The 23,167-nt window shown below is 34.9% G+C and overlaps 1 protein-coding gene across 1 annotated transcript in view; it reads left to right on the top strand.

The window, feature by feature from the left end:
- The window catches only part of DTWD2 (DTW domain containing 2), a 105,836-nt gene that overhangs the window by 19,350 nt on the left and 63,319 nt on the right, over positions 1–23,167 (top strand). The window contains exons 2-4 of the mRNA XM_061188071.1: positions 5,722–5,812; positions 9,809–9,903; positions 12,468–12,660. Of these exons, the coding sequence (XP_061044054.1) occupies positions 5,722–5,812; positions 9,809–9,903; positions 12,468–12,660 (379 nt within the window). The remainder of the gene's footprint in view (positions 1–5,721; positions 5,813–9,808; positions 9,904–12,467; positions 12,661–23,167) is intronic.

Raw genomic sequence — 23,167 nt, 5'->3', positions numbered from 1 at the left:
CCATCTGTATATCTTCTTTAGAAAAATGTCTGTTCAGATTTTATGCCCATTTTTCAATTGGATTGTTTGTTTTTTTTTTTTACTCTTGAGTTGTATGAGTTCTTTGTATCCCCTTATGTGATATATGATTCTCAAATATTTTCTCCCAGTCTGTCGGTTGTCATTTCATTTTGTTGATAGTTTCTGTTTCTGTGCAGAAGCTTTTTAGTTTGATGTAGTCCCACTTGTTTATTTCTGCTTTTGCTTTTGCTTTTGGTGTCAGATTAAAAAAATCATTACCAAGACCTAAGTCAAGGAGCTTACTGCCTATATTTTCTTCTAGGAGTTTTATGGTTTCCAGCCTTACACTCAAGTCTTTAAACCATTTTGAGTTGATTTTTGTGTATGGTATAAGATAGTAGTCCATTTTCATTCATCTGTATGTCCAACTTTCCTAACACCATTTAGAAGAGACTGTCCTTTCCCCATTGTATATTCTTGGCTCCTTTGTTGTTAATTAATTGACCATACATGCATGGGTATATTTCTAGGCTCTGTGTTCTGTCCTGTTGACCTATGTTTGTTTTTATGTCAGTATAATACTGTTTAAATACTAGGGCTTTGTTAGTATAGTTTGAAATCAAGGCACACGATGCCTCTAGCTTTATTTGTCTTTCTCAAGATTGCTTTGGCTGTTTGGTTTAATGGTTCCATACAAATTTAAGGAATTTTTGTCCTATTCCTGTGAAAAATGTCATTGGAATTTTGATAGGGTTTGCATTGAATCTGTAGATTGCTTTGGGTAGTATGGACATTTAAAAAATCTTAATTCTTCCAATCCACGAGTACAGAATATCTTTCCATTTATTTGTGTGTTCTGCATTTCCTTTCATTAATGTCTTGTAGTTTTCAATATACAGATCTTTCACCTCCTTAGTTTATTCCTAGGTATTTTATTCTTTTGGAAAAAGGTTTTAAATTGAGGAGAGCAATTTCTCTGCACTTATTCACTAGTTTGGTAAGAGATGGTTTAACATTTGGATAGCTAGTCACCAGCATAATACATGCAGACAATTGTGGAGTAGGAAAGTATGAGAAAAATTGCTGTTAATAACTAATAAGCAAAATTCTTAATTAATTAATAAGGTTAATAAAGGGGACATGCTTTAAAATAAATGGATAATGATATTTTATGAGCATGTTAAAGCATAAACCAGAGCAATTAGGTTTAGCTTAAATCACAGTTACAGTGTTTGTATGTAAAGTGCTTAGCTGTTTGTTTTTTTTTAAGTAAATATTTTCTTTAGTAAATATTTTGGCCCCCTATATGGTATTGCTTACCAGAAAGATCACAAATGATAACAAAGGAAGATCTGAGGGAATTCCCTAGTGGTCCTGTGGTTAGGACTTGGAGCTTTCACTGCCAGGGCCCAGGTTCGATCCCTGGTTTGGGGACTAAGATCCTGCAAGCTGGATGTTGCAGCCAAAAGGAAACAGAACAACAGAAATGTCAAAGGAAGATCTGAGACTCTGAATTTCATTTATAATACAAACTAATTGCTTTAGTACTAGAGAGGAAGTGAGGGAGAGATCAGTATTTGATATGTAAGAAAATGAAAGGATAGGATAAGAAATTGTGTAGGAGGAGAAAGGAATTTCAAGGTTGAGGTAAGAGGGAATGCAAAGGTATTCCCTCATGTATTCAACAGTATTTATTGATAGCTTACTATGCTAGGTGCTGAGATATAAAAGTGAAAAAAGTAGGTCAAGTCCTTGCTCTTAGGTAGCTTACATTGTAGAGGAGGAAACCCACCTTAACATAACATGATGTCAAATAGTGGTAAAATGCCTCTTTCTTACTAATTAGGTTGAACACTCTTTTTTCATTGCATTTTTATATTTTTAAAAAAACCAGCTTTATTAAGATACGATTCACAGACCATGGCATTTATCCTACTAAAGTGTATAATTTAGAGGTTTTCTGTTATATTAGCAAAGTTGTGCAAACACCACCAGTATTACAATGATTTTAGCAGATTATCTTTGAGTATCTCTTTACAACATCTTTCTTTTAAGCTGCCTTCTTCTTTTGGTATTGCATCCTGTCCATTAGGCTCCACTAATTATCAGTTGATCATTTTATCATTTCGATACAGTGCCCTGGAGAATAAATTGCTCAGCAGTCTGATCCAGTTAAATTTGGAGAGGGGTAGTTTTTGAGGCCACTCTGAGTTTTTTTCTGACTGCATGTGTGTTCTTCTTAGCTGTCTCTTTCCATGGTTCTTTCTGATGAACTAGCTGGCCTATGATTTAGCTGTTGCTCTTAATTAAGAAGAGTTATTGTTTTTGAGAGCACTCTTAGGCTTGAACTTCTCACACTCCATTTCAAATAAAGTCAGTTACTTTGCGGAGAGCTTCAGAGCTTTCTTTTCTTATAGTCTGCCTCTCCTCCAGGGTGGATTCTCTGAGCTACTGTTCTGGGCACAGGGCTGGTCAGTAGCCTCTGACTTGCTGCTTCTGGTGTAGAACTTCTGTCCTACAAGTGAACTGGGGTGAGAACAGTTGGGGTCCCAGCATTTTCAGCCTACTGCACTGTGGTAAAGCTTCTGTTTTTTAAGTGGAGGCTGGGTGGAGGAAGGGAGACTGCTCTGTTGGCCACACTCACCAGGAATTTATTTTCTTCAGTTTGGAGTTGGAGGGATGAGAAATGCTGATGGTCTACCTTTCTCTGTGACATATGGTAAGTCTTGATTGAAAGCTGAGAGGAAGCTCTGTTCTCTTGGCCACACTTACTTGGAGTGGAGTTTCTGTCAACCTAAACTGGGGCAAGGTGGTAAATGGGTTATGGCTCAAATGCCACAAACTATCCCGATACCAAGTTTTCATAGATTTTCTTGAATAATGTTTCTTCATTTGAATATGCCCTTAGGACAATTTCCAGAGACTTTATTTTTTTAAGTTTTAAAAAGAGATTTATTTATTATTTATTTGTTTATTTAATTTATTTTTGGCTATGCTGGGTCTTAATTGCAGCACGTGGGAACTTCGTTGAGGCACGTGGAATCTTTTGTTTGTGGTGTGCGGGCTCTTTGTTGTGGCGTGCGGGTTTCTCTCTTGTTGTGGTGCGTGGGCTTCTCTCTAGTTGTGGCGTGTGGGTTTTCTCTTCTCAAGTTGTGGCACGCGGGTTCCAGAGTGCATGGGCTCTGTGGTTTGTGGCACGCAGGCCCTGTAGTTGAGGCGCACGAGCTCAGTAGTTGTGGCGTGCGGGCTTAGTTGCCCCGTGGCATGTGGGATCTTAGTTCCCTGACCAGGGATCGAACCCGCGTCCCCTGCATTGGAAGGCGGCTTCTTTACCACTTGTCCACCAGGGAAGTCCCGCCAGAGACTTTAAATGGTTGTTTTTTAAAACAGTATTTGTCAGTTTTGCTTGTTTCACTGGAGAGTGGGTCTCTGAAGCAACTTTCCTTGTTATCCTGGAAGCGGAACTCTCCAAACTATTTAATTCTAAATCTTCCTAAAGATCAAACATGTCCTTCCAGTAAAGAAATTACTATCCCAGGTAACTTTTTTTTCCCCCATGAACAGAGGTTTTGGTCAGACATGAAACCCAGAGCTATCAATAGCTAAAGCAGTTCTTTGCACTATCCTGTCATACTAAGGACTTTTATAATTACTATATATGTCATGAGCTAAAGATGTTATTTTAAGTGTTTATTTTACCTAGTTTTCTGCTCCCCACAGAAATCTACAGCTTTCACTCAGCTTGTTTACTTGTTGGGTTTTGCAGTTCTTTGGCCCTGCTGATATGTAGATGCTTCCTGCATAAGACATATGACATTTTTGCACTCTTTCATATTCTTAGAATCATATAATTTATAAATATGTAAGTTGATATCCAGTTAAATTCTGATTTTTTAAAAATGGCATCATCTGATCTTAAATTACATTTTATAAAAGAATTTTACTGACATCTGATCATGCATTGCAGTCATATGCAGAGTTTCATATTAAAAAATCAGAAACTTAGGGACTTCCCTGACAGTCCAGTGGTTAAGACTTTGCCTTCCAATGCAGGGGTTGTGGGTTCAATCCCTGGTTGGGGAGCTAAGATCCCACATGCCTCGGGGCCAAGGGACCAGAACATAAAGCAGAAGCAGTGTTGTAACAAATTCAATAAAGACTTTAAAAAATGGTCCACATCAAAAAAATATTTATAAAAAAAATCAGAAACTTAAACTTTTAGAATTCTAATGTATCTTATTCTCTTCCTCATCCTGTTGAATGGGAAATCCTTTCTAATTGCAGCCCTTGATCTGTTTGTCAGTATACGTAGTTCCATCAGTCACTGCTCCTGTGTTTACTTATGTTTAAGTGGTCTTCTTGGGACCACTGAAAGACTCTCCATTCCTATAAATCTGCTCACATTTCTGAGAAGGAACCCATTGTAGGACTGAGTAGTCACACGGAATCATTTCAGACATCACTGGAAAGCAAGTATATTGATTTTCCTTTGGTTAATCATCCACTCTGGGTTCAGTGGTGGAAAGGGGAAGTGGGGTCATGTTGTACAATACATTTCTACCTCTGCGTAAGATATTATCTAGATGATTTCTTCAGCAGGAACAAAGGTTTGACAGTTTCTTGCAGAATGAGGTGGTAGATATAATTGAACCAATTTACTCACGCTGTGTTTTATTAATATAAGTATTTCTTACCTTAGGCTATAACTCAACATAAGTAAAATTGAGGAAACAGTTGATAGCGATCAGTTTTCTAGTAGTAAGTATGCTGTTGGGAATTCCCTTTAATATAACAGTCACTTGTATACTATTGTAATGGCATGTAACATCTGCCTATAATAGTGATCCATTGTGAAAACTTACTTCCATCATATACTGTATCTGGCCGTTTGTTGAATTTCATATTATAAACACACATATTAAATATAGGATATAATGGTAAACTATCCATGTATATTCCCTCAATACCTTTGGAAGGACACACAAGAAACTAATCACTGGTTGTCCTTAGGGAAGAGAATGCATCAGGCTGGAGGACTGAGATGGGAAGTATACCCTTTTATTCCATCTGAATTTTGTATTAAGTATTTTTGAAACAATAGTAAAGCACTAAAAAGTAAGTAAAACAAAAACAACAAAGTAAACAATAACAAAAGGGAAAACAAATGGATAGACTGGCGTTCTGTGGATATAATTCTAGCCAAAAATACTTTGGTGGCCCGTTTGGGTTTCTTCTCACAATTGGTAAGCTCTCCATGTTGACTGATGGCTAAGTTTGATTAGAACTCTCTTCTAGGTGGTAATTATATTCTAATATTTTATCATCATTTTGTTCCCTCCAACTTCAGATGATTTAGATCAGTTGGCAGGTTTCTCTTTGACGTGAGATCTGTTCTTGATTTGGAATGCAAATTATTAGAAGTGTTTCTTCATGAATAAAAAGACCATGGTGGTGACTTATGACTATTCTTCCATTGAAGATAATTAAGGCAAGATTTTTTGAGGTACTTTGATCTATATGGATGGTAAAAAATTTACTTGAGTCTTTTTTCAAATTCTCATATTGAAAATATGATTGATTAGATTCATTCTTGGTATCATTTTAAAAGAAGGCAGCTTTAGCAAATCTATATAATGAAGTGAGATTATGTTCAAATTTTAGGTTATTGTTATATAATGTTATTTTAAACATACAGGTTTTCATTTTTTTTCTGCCCTTTAGCCGACCTCAGAAAGTGTGTTTGTGTCCGTTTCTACCAGTGCATCCTCTACACATCTCTACCCACTTGTACATAATTCAGCATCCAGCAGAGGTAAGATGTCATAAAATACACAATTTCAGATAGAATATTAGGACACAAGAGGAAGCATACAGATGAACATACTCGTCCCTTTCAGCTCTTCAGCATTTTTGAAAATAAATTGATGATAAATGCTTTCTCTTTGGGAAAAAATAGTTTCTTTTATATATTATATGATAGTATAGTATCATATGCTTTATAGACAGACAAAAAATGTGTTATTTCATAAAAAGTACATTATTGAATTGTATAATGAATATTGCATATATAGAAATTTAAAACTCCAACAATTTTGTATGGAGGAAAAAAAGAGATTTTGTGAGTAGAGAGCTAAGAAATTATTGCTTTTTAAATTTTTGTCATAGCTTGTATCCTTTGATATCTTTTCTTGTTAGGGCAGAGGTAACACACATCATTTTAGTGTTATAAAATGAATACGTAAAATAAATTTTTTACTTCTTTAAGTGAATAGAACAAATATGTATATTTTACATGTATATATAAAAATAAATATATAAAAATATGTACGTGTTGTATAGAAAGACTTTTTAGTTAATAATTTCATATGTTGGTGAGAATTACACATGTGCTAGTGTGTACGTATGTTAGTAACTCTTGATTAACTGCAGTAATGAAGAGAGGAGGGAAGGAGATCATAGAAAGCCAGAAATTATCATCAATACCGAACTAGTTGATGCATGGTACAAAAATGGGTTTAGTGTAAACTGAAGTTAAAACTCTTCCAGGCTTTTGAAGGAGGAATAATTTTTTTCTTAAATTTCTGAGGTGTATACCACTTGAAGACCTTAACAAAGACATTAAAGGATATTAATCTGTCACTTTCCTTTTCCAAATGATGAAGCAATTATTCTTTTATTGCAAATTGTTAAATATTTCCTTTGTTGGGCAACCTTTTTTTTTTCAGTGTTAACAACATGCTTTTGTCAGGATTGTGACACTTTAATCACTAGCATTACTTTACTGCGTTTAAACTTACAACACGGTGCAGCTCAAATTTACATAAAATGATAGCTTACTGGCCGTAACAGTTGTGGCTAAAACTTGACTTTTGATGGTGAGTGCTGTTTTCATTTTGCCATATACATAGTATGGGACCTTTTCATTGTTGTATGGTTCCAGACATAAGATAGCTTTTAAAATGTAGGTGTTTTCATTGATTTGTGGCAGTTTTAATGTTTTCATATCTCTTATTTGTTCCTTTTTTTCTTCATTCCTCTCTTGTCCTCCACACCCCCTCCCCCACTTTCTCCTCCTTCTCTCCCTCCTTCCCTTCCTTCCTTCCTTCATAGTTAATTCACAGTTTAGATGATTCATCCATAATTGTGTGTGCTATAAATGTATTTTATGTATGTACAAGTACATCCATATTGTTTTTCCTTAAAGTTCCAAGGAACTTTATAATCTTAATCTAAGTCAGTCATACTTGGCTGCCTTGTGCTTAATCTCAGCATACAGTTTTCAATAAAAGAATAGGCCAATTTGATGACTTCCCCTAAAAAGTGATTGAAAACCATTTGGATAGGCTCTAGGAGGGGGCTTTGAGAAAAGAAGACTTGATGGAGTGGATGAAATGGAGGTGATATGATGGAGCATTTCAAAGAGTAGGTACATGCATATAGAAAATTACTTAAGGATAAAAACAAAACAGTTATCTCAAGAATAACAAAAAACTTTACAAGAAAGAAACGTTGTGTTAAATTGCTTGGCCATTTGTGAACAACGTATATGTAGGCATTAATGATGTAAATACTGTTTATTGATTTAACTAAAAATATTAGAAGATGTAAGGGTAAGGAGTGTTGTAAGAAAGCTAAATTTTCATTTATTACGAGAGGCTGTAGTTATAGAATGCTGTAGTTAAGAGTAAGGCTCAGGAGTTTAAATCCTTAACATCTCTGTAAACTCTGTAACCCTGGGCAAGATAATTAACCTCTCTGTGCTTCAGTTTTGTCATTAGTGAAATGGACATAATAAAAAATATGCTTCATTACTTGTTTGTGGTGCATAGTAAATGAATAATATATAAAATGCACTTAGAATTATATACGTTAAAGTTAGCTGTTATGATAATAAATGGTAGTTTGTAGATAATATCTAAAATTGATAAGTAATAGCAAGACATATATAGAAATATGGACATAACTACTAGAAGAAATAGCTAGGAGAGTTAAAGTGATTGCCTCTAGGAAGTAGTATTGGGGAGCGTATCTGGGAACATTACAAATCTTTAGGCACCATTTAATTTGACTATTATACAGGTGTTACTTTGACAAAAGTTTGGAAAGTGATTTAATTATGTGTCGAAGTCTCAATAGTGATGGTAAGGAGGGAAGAAAGCAATATGAGACACTGGAAAATGTCCTGAAACTTCCCTCTCACCTGTCTCCTGCTAGTCCCATTCATCATAGGAGCTGCTCCAAATTGCTGTTTTCAGGCTTCCTCAGAGTGTCAGCCTGCTACATGTTCTTTTTAGTTAAAATCCCAGCAAATTCTGACTCTTCTGTTTCCTTTTTGAACTTTTTATTAGGTAGATCAGTTTAACTACTCTCAGCATCTGTAAATTTACCTTTTACATGTTATTTTAATCAATACTTCCAAGACCCAGGGGTGAAAGAGGTAAACACAAAAATGTCCCTGAGGGTATATCTATGTGTGTGTTTGTGGTTGTTGAATACTGTTACTACAATACTTTTGGTTTCTGTTTAAACGTAAATAATGTAATTATAAATTTATTTTTAATTACTTTTATAAATTCATATATAACTTTATTATTTTGTATATTAATTTGCTAAATAACTCTGATATTCCTAAAGGAAAGTAAGTAATATTTGATATTCCTTTAGTACATTGTCTTTTTTACAGACACAAGTTATTCACTGTGAGGATATATATATGCAGGATTATATAAACTGGTAAAGATAACATTGGGCTCTATGTAAGTAAACTGATTAGAGAGGGCCTCTGTCACTTATTTGATCAAGCATGACATTCCCAGATGGGCCAGTGGAGAAGAGCCAGGCAGTGACTGAGCATTATAGACCAAAATAACCAAGAAAAGTACGAGGCTAAAGCAGAATAGCTAAGCACCTGACTTTACTAGGATTAAGAATGGAATTCTTGTGGCAACCAGAAAGGTGGTTTTTAGTGTTGGAAGTTAGGACGTTGAAAAAAAACCACTGATTTATGGTGAACATTAACTATGATGATAGTTAATGCAATTTACAGAAATGGTCACCAGCTTCTTTCACACTGAAGTTATAACTTTTTTCTCTTTCCATACTTTATTCCTTGGAAGGAAAGCCATAAATCCAGCCCACACTCAAGTAGGAGGGAAAGATTAAACTCCACCTCCTGGAGAGGGGAGAGTTTGTTTATTACTTGGAATTCTTCTATGAGGAAGATTTGTCACTTCTCTCCCATTTATTTATTCAATCATTTATTTATATCAGTCTAGACTCTGTATTTATTTTATACTTTGGGTTATAATCCAAATAGTGTTATTTTGTTGCTCAAGTTGTTCCATTGGGTGCTCTTTAAGATTGGCTTCTCTGACCCTTTGATATGCCCTATTGTTTTGTTTTTTTTGAGCACTTCCTTGCTTTTGGGGCATAAATATCTAGGCAGTTATCTTCAAGTTGACATACTACAAAATGTAATTACTAGTGAAATAAAAAGTTTGTCAGAATAAATGATTCAATTTAGTTAAACACAAATTTACATTTTTCATAATCTTTATTATTTAGATTAATGTTATCCTTTTTGATCAGTAAACATGTAAACACACCCAAATCGAATAAAAATATACACTTGTATTATATTTAATACTGATAAGTCAGAGAAACTATAGCTCTTTTTATTAAACTGTGGTCTGTAGTAAAAGACTTGTGAAAATTATACATAATGCTGTGAATCAGATGTTCATCAAAAAGTTTTAAAAGCGTGTTTATCTAATTAGAATCTACATTTTAATTAATTTTTTAATTACAGGAAAACAAGGTGTTGCGGACAGTTCCTCTGCTAACAGCTTGTCTCCCCCAAGATAAGTGTAAAGTCAAGATTGGTCGTCGCTTCAGTGAGGAAAGGTAAATTAACTTTTAGGGCAATTTAAACAAATTCTTTTTTTACTTTAAAAATGGTTTCCTTCAAGTTATCTATTAGACCTAGAACATGGTACATTGGAAATGGTTAAAAAATTTAATTTTTGCCTTCTCCCTCAAAATAATACAAGATAAGCAAAACATAAACAAAAACAGACCAAAATGGAATAAACAAATTATAGCATTATCTAAATTCCATGGTATATATGTTGAGCCTAAAAGGCATGTATATTTCCTGTTTATTTCATTTTTGTTAAGATATTTTATTTCAGGATGTTAGGGTACTTGTATTAGATTTAGTTAATGTTTTTCTTTCTTTTTCTTTTACAATTATATATGATATACATTTATATAAACATATATTCATTTCTAGCCCATGAAGGCCTTCCTAAGGTACAGTGACTAGGACGATATTTAGTGTTCCAGTTATAGGCACATCCATATTTTAAAAAAATGATAGAATGCCTTCTGTTGTCGTGTTTAAAATATTTTTTTTTTTTGATGAGGCCCAGTATGTGCAGCAGTTTGTTAGTTGATATCTTCACAGACAGTTCTGTAATATTCTTTGATCTTATTTTACGCTGTATTACAGAACCCATTATTATAAATATGTATAATATACTGTATGTATATTGAAATTTTTCTACAAGTTGTTTCTTACCTTTGAAGCATATTTGTTGCTTTTCTACCTAGTCACAGCCTTCACAAATTACTTTGATCCTATCTACACAGTTAAATATATTTTTAGATGCAAAATTTAATTTCTCTTGAAAATATTGAGATTTCTTTTTCAGTTCACTTATGAAAATGCTAAGTAAGACTAGTGCCAGCACCAAGCCCAAGGAATTGACCAAACTTTTTCCTTCCTTTATTATTTTAGCTTTATATTATGAAAATAACATCATGTTAGAACTTTATAAAATCATTTTTTCCTTTCTCTGAAACTATTGGTTAGGCATTCTTTTCTCATATAGATTTTTCTTTTGCACAGTTTGCATTGCCTTGTCCCCCAGAGGTGAGCTTTGCTCTGGGCTTGGTGCTGCTGTTGCAGATTTTGCCGTTTCATTGGGAGTGGAAGGAAGCACCATCCAGAGCTCTTCACATAGGGAGCAACCACATAATTTACACTGTGACACTTCTTTCACACAGAGGCTGTTTATAATGATAGTTTCTCTGTAATTCTTGGATAGATGTGGATATATAATCTGCCAGCTTGGATCTCAGTTATTTTATTGCAAAAATGGTGAGCATCTATGGTGGTAGAAGTGGAAACTATCTGGGTCATCCCTGACATTTGGCTATCTAACCCTTCCACAGATGTGCGTGGGGATGAGAAACTTGATATTTTTCTAAATAGCCTATCCCATTTTGAGCCTATGTATTAAGTTCAGTATTTTTGATGGTACCAAATATAGTGCTTACTCAGTAAATTATTATTCACTTATGGATTTTAAACTAAAGCTGGTTAAGATTATTGACTTAATATTAATCTGGTAATTGAATGATTGATTTTTTTTTTTTATAAATTTATTTATTTTATTTATTTATTTTTGGCTGCATTGGGTCTTTGTTGCTGCATGCGGGCTTTCTCTAGTTGCGACGAGTGGAGGCTACTCTTCGTTGCGGTGCGCAGGCTTCTCACTGCAGTGGCTTCTCTTGTTGCAGAGCACAGGCTCTAGGCGTGTGGGCTTCAGTAGTTGTGGCACGTGAACTCAGTAGTTGTGGCTCGTGGGCTCTAGAGTGCGCACTCAGTAGTTGTGGCGCACGGGTTTAGTTCTCCACAGCATGTGGGACCTTCCCTGACCAGGGCTCGAACCCATGTCCCCTGTAGTGGCAGGCGGATTCTTAACCACTGCACCACCAGGGCAGTCCTGAATGATTGATTTAGTTTTTTGTTAGATTATGTGATGTAACCATGGGGGAATGATTAAGAGACTTATTACTTTTAGTATCCTTTGTAAATGGAATTTAAAAATACTTATTTTCAGTTTTTTGCCACTAGTATATAAGAAAACAGTTGGGCTTTGTATATTAACCCTGTATACTATGACTTTCTAAATTTATTTGTTAGTTGTAGAAATTGTTTTGTAGATTCCCTAGAACTTTCTATGTAAGTAGCGTTATCTGCAAATAGGGTCATTTATATTTCTTCCTTTCTGATGTTTATGCCTTTTATTTCTTTTTCTTGCCTTATTGTAGTAACTGGGACCTTCAGTACAATGTGTATCATGAGTGGCGAAAGCCCCTATCTTTACCTTGATCCCAATCTAAAAGGACGTTGTTAGAGCTGGTATTGGCTGTATATTTTTGTAGATGCCACTTATTATTATAGTTTGAAGATTATACCATTTATTGTCTTTAATTGACGTTTAACTTGTCTCCTTCCCCCTCAAGTTTGTTTTGTTGCTTGCAGAGAGAGGCTGTGTCATTCTTTATTATATCTCTAGTGCCAAAATGCTTTGACGTGTATTTTTGAATGAAGTTCAATAAGAATAATAAAACTTCACCCCCACCCCAGGCTAATAAAGACTTTTATTTTAAACTTTTAGAGATCCTGAACTTTCAACTGTTTGTCGGAAGTCTGATACATTAATATTATATCCAGGGGCTGAAGCTGCTAATTTGGAAGAATTTATATTAGATTCTCCTATTTATCCTTCCACAATCATCATCATCGATGGTACATGGAGCCAGGCTAAGGACATTTTCTACAAGAATTCCTTGTTCCGACTGCCTAAACAGGTAAACTAGTATTTTAACATAGAGTAAATACAAATATATAGTTATACATGTAGTATATATTTTCTGTGAGAGGACACACATATGCGTTTATATATGAATTTGATGATGTTTAAATATGCGAATGTATGTACAGAGGTATGTATATGCTTGTGTGTATGTTTTTTATGTAAGTAGAAAATTTCAAATTTGTCCTTTGTCAATTCCTACCATCAAATTTCACCATAGTTTAGGCATTTAGCTGTATTAAAAGTTTCTCAGACATTTAATCAGAGCAGTGTAAAGATTATTTATTTCTATGTGTATTAATGTTTTTGTTAAGAAGTGTTATGTTTAAATATTTTTGGGATACTAAATTACTTTGTTCTTATTAGGCATGACTGAGTTTTTATGAAATACTTTTTTTGTCATTTATGATTATAATCATATGGTTTATCCTTCAATTTGTTGATGTAATTGATGATGATACATTTCCTAATGTGGGACTGTTCTTGTGTTATTAGAATGAACTCTACTGGGTCATATTGTACTAACTATCCTTTTGATATATTACAGAAGCTTATATTTTATTTAATGGCATTAAATTATAATTTATATATTTTATGTACTTTTATTATAATATTTGGGTACTAAGATAATGGTAACGTCACCAAATAAGTAGGAGAGATTTTAATATTTTTCTATGGCTTGGAGTAGTTTAAATAATAGTTAACCTAACTTCATTTAGGTGAACTTCAGGTGCTGCCAATTTGTTGTATATGTACAGGATGGTGGGCTGGGAAGCCTTTGTCACGAACCTATAGTACCTATTTCAACTGCCCCCTAAATGACTCCTTCCCGAATTTGTTTTCCTTGGGGGAGAGGGGATGGATTGTACAATGAATAAGAAGTATTAATGTTTTTAAAGATAAATTGACTTTGAAGATATAAAAAGTTCACTGCAAGAAATAAAAATTGTGAATGAAGAAAAAAGAAAAATAGTAGTTTTGCTCCTTAAAAATTACATGGAACTCTATGGTGAAGCCACCTGATACTGGTCTCTTTAAAAATGGTAACTTTAAAACCCTTCTTTCAAACTTTTTTATGAAAATTATTCAAGCTTTCTACTTCTATTTGCTTCAGTTTTTAATAGTTTATCTTTTCTAGGGAATTATTCCTTTCTCTTGGGTTAACAAATTGTTTGCCATATACCTATATATTCTTAAGTACTTATTTTAATTTCTTCTGGATGTTTCCCTTTTTTTTTCTAATCATACACACACACACACACACACACACACACACTTTTTTTCCCCATGAACAGACTCAAGAGGGGTTTCCCTGTTTATTGAGCTTTTAGAAGTATTAGCCTTTAGATTGTTTTAATGGCTATTAAACTTTATTCTTACTTCATCAATTTGAACTTTTACCTTGATCAATTTATTTTACCTTTTTCAGCTAAATTATTTTTTCTGGTTTTGTAAGATTTGTGCTACAAGTACTATGTTTCTTTATTAAGATTAGTGAGTTTCTTCTTTAATAATAAAGGGAAAGAAGACTGTAATGTTTCTTCTTAGTATAATTGTCATTGTATCCTATAGTTTTGGATTGATGTGTTTTTGTATCTATAGCATTGATATAATTTGTAATTTGTTTTGATTTCTTTCTACCCATGGATTATCAGAGTTCTTAATTCTCAAGTGTTGTAACATTTTTGTAGCTATTTTTATTTTTATTTCTTATTTTGTTGGATCATGATAAAATAACATTGCCAACAATATTGTGAATAATTTTATGATTTTTATGAGGGTAAGTACATGGCAAATTTTTGTGCATGTTCTATGAATATAAAAAATTTACCTTCTCTATTTAACAATGAAAGTGTTTACATTTTTTTAGAGTTTGTTATTTGCAGTTTTACTTTATGCTTTTATTTTTGGCATGCTTGGGCTATTTTATATTGAAAAAGGTACATGGAAAGCTTCTATTTGTGTGTTTTTAATGAAGTTATTCCTACATTTTCTTCTTTTTAAATTTATTTATTTTATTTATTTATGTTTGGCTGTATTGGGTCTTCGTTGCTGCGCGCGGGCTTTCTCTAGTTGAGGTGAGTGGGGGGTACTCTTTGTTGCGGTGTGCGGGCTTCTCGTTGCAGTGGCTTCTCTTGTTGCAGAGTGCAGGCTCTAGGTGCAGGAGCTTCAGTAGTTGTGGCACGCGGGCTTAGTAGTTGTGGCTCATGGGCTGTAGAGCGTAGGCTCAGTAGTTGTGGTCCGGACTTAGTTGCTCCACGGCATGTGGGATCTTCCCGGACCAGGGCTCGAACCCATGTCCCCTGCATTGGCAAGCGATTCTTAACTACTGCACCACCAGGGAAGCCCTTTTTTTTTTCTACATTTTCAATAGTTTTCATGTTACGTATTTTTTTTAACATTTTATTGGAGTATAATTGCTTTACAATGGTGTGTTAGTTTCTGCCTTATAGCAAAGTGAGTCAGCTATACATATACATATTTTCCCATATCTCCTCCCTCTTGCGTCTCCCTCCCACCCTCCCTATCCCACCCCTCTAGGTGGTCACAAAGCACCGAGCTGATCTCCCTGTGCTATGCGGCTGCTTCCCACTAGCTATCTATTTTACATTTGGTAGTGTATATATGTCCATGCCACTCTCTCACGTTGTCCCAGCTTACCCTTCCCACTCCCTGTGTCCTCAAGTCCATTATCTACATCTGCGTCCTTATTCCTGTCCTGCCTCTAGGTTCTTCAGAACCATTTTTTTTTTTTTTTAGATTCCATATATATGTGTTAGCATACGGTATTTATTTTTCTCTTTCTGACTTACTTCACTCTGTATGACAGTCTCTAGGTCCATCCACCTCACTACAAATAACTCAATTTCATTTCTTTTTATGGTGGAGTAATAGTCTATTGTATATATATGCCATATCTTCTTTATCGATTCATCTGTCGATGGACACTTAGGTTGATTCCATGTCCTGGCTATTGAAAATAGAGTTGCAATGAACATTGTGGTACATGACCCTTTTTGAATTATGGTTTTCTCAGGGTATATGCCTAGTAGTGGGATTGCTGGGTCATATGGTAGTTCTATTTATAGTTTTTTAAGGACCCTCCATACTGTTCTCCATAGTGGCTGTATTGCTTTACATTCCCACCAACAGTGCAAGAGGGTTCCCTTTTCTCCACACCCTCTCCAGCATTTATTGTTTGTAGAATTTTTGATGATGGTCATTCTGACTGGTTTGAGATGATACCTCATTGTAGTTTTGATTTGCATTTCTCTTATGATTAGTGATGTTGAGCATCCTTTAATGTGTTTGTTGGCAATCTGTATATCTTCTTTGGAGAAATGTGTATTTAGGTCTTCTGCCCGTGTTTGGATTGGGTTGTTTGCTTTTTTGATGTTGAGCTGCATGAACTGCTTGTAAATTTTCGAGATTAATCCTTTGTCAGTTGCTTCATTTGCAAATATTTTCTCCCATTCTGAGGGTTGTCTTTTCATCTTGTTTATGTTTTCCTTTGCTGTGCAAAAGCTTTTAAGTTTCATTAGATCCCATTTGTTTGTTTTTGTTTTTACTTCCATTTTTCTAGGAAGTGGGTGAAAATGATCTTGCTGTGATATATGTCATAGAGTGTTCTGCCTATGTTTTCCTCTAAGAGTTTTATAGTGTCTGGCCTTACGTTTAGGTCTTTAATCCATTTTGAGTTTATTTTTGAGTATGGTGTTAGGGAGTGTTTTAATTTCATTCTTTTACATGTAGGTGTCCAGTTTTGCCAGCACCATTTATTGAAGAGGCTGTATATTCTCCATTGTATATTCTTGCCTCCTTTATCAAAGATAAGGTGACCATATGTATGTGGGTTTATCTCTGGGCTTTCTATCCTTTCCATTGATCTATATTTCTGTTTTTGTGCCAGTTCCATACTGTCTTGATTACTGTAGCTTTGTAGTATTGTCTGAAGTCAGGGAGCCTGATTCCTCCAGCTCCTTTTTTCTTTCTCAAGATTGCTTTGGCTATTCAGCCTCTTTTGTGTTTCCATACAAATTGTGAAATTTTTTTGTTCTAGTTCTGTAAAAAATGCCATTGGTAGTTTGATAGGCATTGCCTTGAATCTTAGATTGCTTTGGGTAGTATAGTCATTTTCATAATGTTGATTCTTCCAATCCAAGAACATGGTATATCTCTCCATCTGTTTGTATTATATTTAATTTGTTTCATCATTGTCTTATAGTTTTCTGCATACATGTCTTTTGTCTCCTTAGGTAGGTTTATTCCTAGGTATTTTATTCTTTTTGTTGCAATGGTAAATGGGAGTGTTTCCTTAATTTTTCATTCAGATTTTTCATCATTAGTGTATAAGAAGCAAGAGATTTCTGTGCATTAATTTTTTAGCCTGCTACTTTACCAAATTCATTGATTAGCTATAGTAGTTTTCTGGTAGAATCTTTAGGATTCTCTATGTATAGTATCATGTCATCTGCAAACAGTGACAGTTTTACTTCTTCTTTTCCAATTTGGATTCCTTTTATTTCTTTTTCATCTCTGATTGCTGTGGATAAAACTTCCAAAACTATGTTGAATGATAGTGGTGAGAGTGGACAACCTTGTCTTGTTCCTGATCTTAGAGGAAATGGTTTCAGTTTTTTACCATTGAGAATGATGTTGGCTGTGGGTTTGTCGTACATGGCCTTTATTATGTTAAGGGAAGTTCCCTCTATCCCTACTTTCTGGAGGGTTTTTATCATAAATGGGTGTTGAATTTTGTCGAAAAGTTTTTTTGCATCTACTGAGATGATTATATGGTTTTTCTCCTTCAGTTTGTTAACATGGTTTATCACGTTGATTGATTTGCATAAATTGAAGAATCCTTGCATTCCTGGGATAAAACCCATTTGATCATGGTGTATGATCCTTTTAAATGTGCTGTTGGATTCTGTTTGCTAGTATTTTGTTGAGGATTTTTGCATCTGTGTTCATCAGTGATATTGCCCTGTAGTTTTCTTTCTTTGTGACATCTTTTTCTTGTTTTGGTTTCGGGGTGATGGTGACCTCGTATAATGAGTTTAGGAGTGATCCTCTGTCTGCTATACTTTGGAAGAGTTTGAGAAGAATAGGTGTTGGCTGTTCTCTAAATGTTTGATGGAATTTGCCTGTGAAGCCATCTGGTCCTGGGCTTTTGTTTGTTGGAAGAGTTTTAATCACAGTTTCAATTTCATTACTTGTGATTGGTCTGTTTATATTTTCTGTTTCTTCCTGGTCCAGTCTCAGAAGGTTGTGCTTTTCTAAGAATTTGTCCATTTCTTCCAGGTTGTCCATTTTATTGGCATAGAGTTGCTTGTAGTAATCTCTCGTGATCCTTTGTATTTCTGCACTGTCAGTTTTTACTTCTCCTTTTTCATTTCTAATTCTGTTGATTTGAGTCTTCTCCCTTTTTTTCTTGATGAGTCTGGCTAATGGTTTATCAATTTTGTTTATCTTCTCAAAGAACCAGCTTTTAGTTTTATTGATCTTTGCTATCGTTTCCTTCATTTCTTTTTCATTTATTTCTGATCTGATCTTTATGATTTCTTTCCTTCTGCTAACTTTGGGTCTTTTTTGTTCTTCTTTCTCTAATTGCTTTAGGTGTAAGGTTAGGTTGTTTATTTGAGATGTTTTTTGTTTCTGGAGGTAGGATTATTGCTATAAACTTCCCTCTTAGAACTGCTTTTGCTGCATCCCATAGGTTTTGGGTTGTCGTGTTTTCATTGTCATTTGTTTCTAGGTATTTTTTGATTTCCTCTTTGATTTCTTCAGTGATCTCTTGGTTATTAAGTAGTGTATTGTGTAGCCTCCATGTGTTTGTATTTTTTACAGGTTTTTCCCTTAATTGTTATCTAGTCATATAGCACTGTGGTCAGAAAAGATACTTGATACTATTTCAATTTTCTTAAATTTACCAAGGCTTGATTTGTGACCCAAGATATGATCTATCCTGGAGAATGTTCCATGAGTACTTGAGAAGAAAGTGTATTCTGTTGTTTTAGGGTGGAATGTCCTATAAACATCAATTAAGTCCACCTTGTTTAATGTATCATTTAAAGCTTGTGTTTCTTTATTTATTTTCATTTTGGATGATCTGTCCTTGGTGAAAGTGGGGTGTTAAAGTGCCCTACTGTGATTGTGTTACTGTCGATTTCCCCTTTTATGGCTGTTAGCATTTGCCTTATGTATTGAGGTCCTCCTATGTTAGGTGCATAAATATTTACAATTGTTATATCTTCTTCTTGGATTAATCCCTTGATCATTATGTAATGTCCTTCTTTGTCTATTGTAATAGTCTTTATTTTAAAGTCTATTTTGTCTGATATGAGAATTGCTACTCCAGCTTTCGTTTGATTTCCATTTTCATGGAATATCTTTTTCCACCCTCTCACTTTCAGTCTGTATGTGTCCCTAGGTCTGAAGTGCGTCTCTTGTAGACAGCATATATATGTGTCTTGTTTTTGTATCCATTCAGCCAGTCTGTGTCTTTTGGTGGGAGCATTTAATCCATTTACATTTAAGGTAATTATCAATATGTATGTTCCTGTTACCATTTTCTTTATTGTTTTGGGTTTGTTATTGTAGGTCTTTTCCTTCTCTTGTGTTTCCTGACTAGAGAAGTTCCTTTAGCATTTGTTGTAGAGCTGGTTTGGTGATGCTGAATTCTCTTAGCTTTTGCTTGTCTGTAAAGGTTTTAGTTTCTCTGTTGAATCTGAATGAGATCCTTGCTGGGTAGAGTAATCTTGGTTGTAGGTTTTTCCCTTTCATCACTTTAAATATGTCCTGCCACTCCCTTCTGGCTTTCAGAGTTTCTGCTGAAAGATCAGCTGTTAACCTTATGGGGATTCCCGTGTATGTTATTTGTCGTTTTTCCCTTGCTGCTTTTAATATTTTTTCTTTGTCTTTAATTTTTGCCAATTTGATTACTATGTGTCTCGGCGTGTTTCTCCTTGGGTTTATCCTTTTATGGGACTCTCTGCGCTTCCTGGACTTCATTGACTATTTCCTTTCCCATGTTAGGGAAGTTTTCAACTATAATCTCTTCAAATATTTTCTCAGTCCCTTTCTTTTTCTCTTCTTCTTCTTCTGGGACCCCTATAATTCAAATGTTGGTGCGTTTAATATTGTCCCAGAGGTCTTGAGACTGTCTTCAGTTCTTTCCATTCTTTTTCCTTTGTTCTGCTCTATCGTAGTTATTTCCACTCGTTTATCTTCCAGCTCACTTACCCGTTCTTCTGCCTCAGTTATTCTGCTATTGATTCCTTCTAGAGAATTTTTAATTTCATTTTTGAGTTGTTCATCATTGTTTGTTTTCTCTTTAGTTCTTCTGGGTCCTTGTTAAACGTTTATTGTATTTTCTCCGTTCTGTTTCCAAGATTTTGGATCATCTTTACTGTCATTACTCTGAATTCTTTTTCAGGTAGACTGCCTATTTCCTCTTCATTTGTTTGGTCTGGTGGGTTTTTACCTTGCTCCTTCATCTGCTGTGTGTTTCTCTGTCTTCTTATTTTGCTTAACTTACTGTGTTTAGGGTCTCCTTTTCTCAGGCTGCATGTTCTTAGTTCCTGTTGTTTTTGGTGTCTGCCCCCAGTGGCTAAGGTTGGTTCAGTGGGTTGTGTAGGCTTCATGGTGGAGGGGACTAGTGCCTGTGTTGTGATGGATGAGGCTGGATCTTGTCTTTCTGGTGGACAGGACCGTGTCCAGTGGTGTGTTGGTTGGTGTCTGTGGCCTTATTATGATTTCAGGTAGCCTCTCTGCTAATGGATTGTGTTGTGTTCCTGTCTTGCTAGTTGTTTGGCATAGGGTGTCCTGCACTGGTTGTTGCATGCTGGTTGTTGATTGCTGGTTGTTGAGTGGAGCTGAGTCTTGGCCTTGAGATGGAGATCTCTGGGAGAGCTTTTGCCGTTTGATATTACATGGAGCTGGGAGGTCTCTGGTGGAATAATGTCCTGAACTTGGCTTTCCCACCTCTGGCACAGGCCTGACACATGGCTGGAGCACCAAGACCTTGTCAGCCACATGGCCATGTACATGGGGTGTTTCTTGCCTTTTGGGAATTCTGAGGTCTTCTGCCAGCGTTCAGTAGGTGTTCTGTAGGAATTGTTCCATATGTAGATTTATTTCTGATGTATTTGTGGGGAGGACGGTGATCTCCACGTCTTATTCCTCCACCATGTTGAAGGTCTCCCTTGTGTTATGTATTTATCTACTCTCTTTTTGGGTTTATACAAGCCATGCACTTGGTGAAAAATAAATGTGAAACCCTGATTCTGAGATCTTAATCTCAAATTCTTCGTAGTTTTCATTCTCTCTGACTAAAATTTTGGCATGGTTTTTAGATGAGACTCAAATATGCATAACAGTTCTATAATACAGTTAACATGTTGAGTGCTTTGAATGGGCCAGTCCCATTTCCAGGTGCTTTACATATATTACCTTATTTAATCTTTCTCCAAATCCCATGAGGTAAGTATTGTTATTAGTTAACAGATGAGGAAACTGAGGCTCAGAGATGTTAAATAATTTGCTTTAGAAAACCGCAGTAGTTCATAGTAGAATTGCGATTTGAACCCATCTAGTTTAGAGTCAAAGCCTCTGGTCTTAAATAAAGTAGTATCCCTCTTCTAAAATGGAAAATTTCCATCTGGGATATTTACATATAATAGCTTCTGTAGGTTTATCTAACTTCTTTAGTCCCTGTGTTCTCAAGAACCAAATAAAAGGCATGCATGCTGTTAGAATGTGGCACATTCCAGGTAAAATTTTATGTTCACATTACATTTAGATATTTCTCAATATACAAAAAAAAGTTTGATGAAAGTGTTACATCTGTAAAACATTTTTGCAGATATTCGAATTTTTTTTCTTTTTTGCATGGATATGCCATGTTTGCATCTCTAATCTTTCATTTTTTGGTAACTACATGACTAGCAGAGAAAAGAAGTACATAGTCACATTAAAAAGATTAAAAGCTATTTTAAAAATGAAAATTCACCAAAACTATTTATCTCTTTTAAATTGAGTAGCAGATAAGGAAATAGGTAAATAATCTTCCTAGTCCTACCATGCCATACATTTCTATCTTCTTTTCCTCTTCTTGTTTTTCCAAACTAGAAGCAAATGTAGTCAGATATATATTAAACCTTTAAATGGGTATCTCACAACCAGAAGATAAAAGAAAATGCTTAAAAGAAACATCAGATAGATTTGAGATGGGGGAAAATACCACCATAAATAAAGTGAAATGGTGAATGGCTCTTGAGAAGAGCATGAATTAGAAAAACGCTTCATAAGCTTGGAGTTCTTAGAAATGAATAAGATAAAGTGAAAATCTCAAAAAGTAGGTCATAGATATAAAAACAAAGTTTGCAAAATAGAAAATAAATGTACTTTTAATGATCATCATTTACCCTAGTAATCATATGTCAACAAGATACTAAGCTGTAAACTTATATGCTGAAATAATTTCAAACTTAAAGAACACTTTCAAGAATAATACAAAGGTCCCTTAAATACGCTCAACTGCTAACTTTGTTCCATATATGCTTTATCATACTCTCTCTCCATATAATTATGGTTTTCTGAACCTTTTGAGAATAAGGAATAGATATCCAAGTTTTACTTTTTTTAAAATGTATTTATTTATTTTATTTTTGAATTTTATTTTATTTATTTTTTTATACAGCAGGTTCTTATTAGTTATCCATTTTATACATATTAGTTTATATATGTCAATCCCAATCTCCCAGTTCATCACACCACCACCCACCCCACCACTTTCCCCCCTTGGTGTCCATACATGTGTTTTCTACATCTGTTTCTCAATATCTGCCCTGCAAACCGGTTCGTCTCTACCATTTTTCTAGGTTCCACATATATGCATTAATATACAGTATTTGTTTTTCTCTTTCTGACTTACTTCACTCTGTATGACAGTCTCTAGATACGTCCACATCTCTACAGATAACTCAATTTCGTTCCTTTTTATGGCTGAGTAATATTCCATTGTATATAGGTACCACATTTTCTTTATCCATTCGTCTGTCGATGGGCATTTAGGTTTCTTCCATGTCCTGTCTATTGTAAATAGTGCTGCAGTGAACATTGGCGTGCATGTGTCTTTTTGAATTATGGTTTTCTCTGGGTATATGCCCAGTAGTGGGATTGCTGTATCATATGGTAATTCTATTTTTAGTTTTTTAAGGAACCTCTGTACTGTTCTCCATAGTGGCTGTATCAATTTACATTCCCACCAACAGTGCAAGAGGGTTCCCTTTTCTCCACACCCTCTCCAGCATTTGTTGTTTGTAGATTTTCTGATGATGCCCATTCTAACTGGTGTGAGGTGATACCTCATTGTAGTTTTGATTTGCATTTCTCTCATAATTAGTGATGTTGAGCAGCTTTTCATGTGCTTCTTGGCCATCTGTATATCTTCTTTGGAGAAATGTCTATTTAGGTCTTCTGCCATTTTTTGATTGGGTTGT

Source organism: Eubalaena glacialis, chromosome 4, assembly GCF_028564815.1.
Source record: "Eubalaena glacialis isolate mEubGla1 chromosome 4, mEubGla1.1.hap2.+ XY, whole genome shotgun sequence".
Taxonomy (NCBI): domain Eukaryota; kingdom Metazoa; phylum Chordata; class Mammalia; order Artiodactyla; family Balaenidae; genus Eubalaena; species Eubalaena glacialis.
Note: the sequence above shows the minus strand (reverse complement) of the source record. Positions and strands in the feature narration are given on the sequence as shown.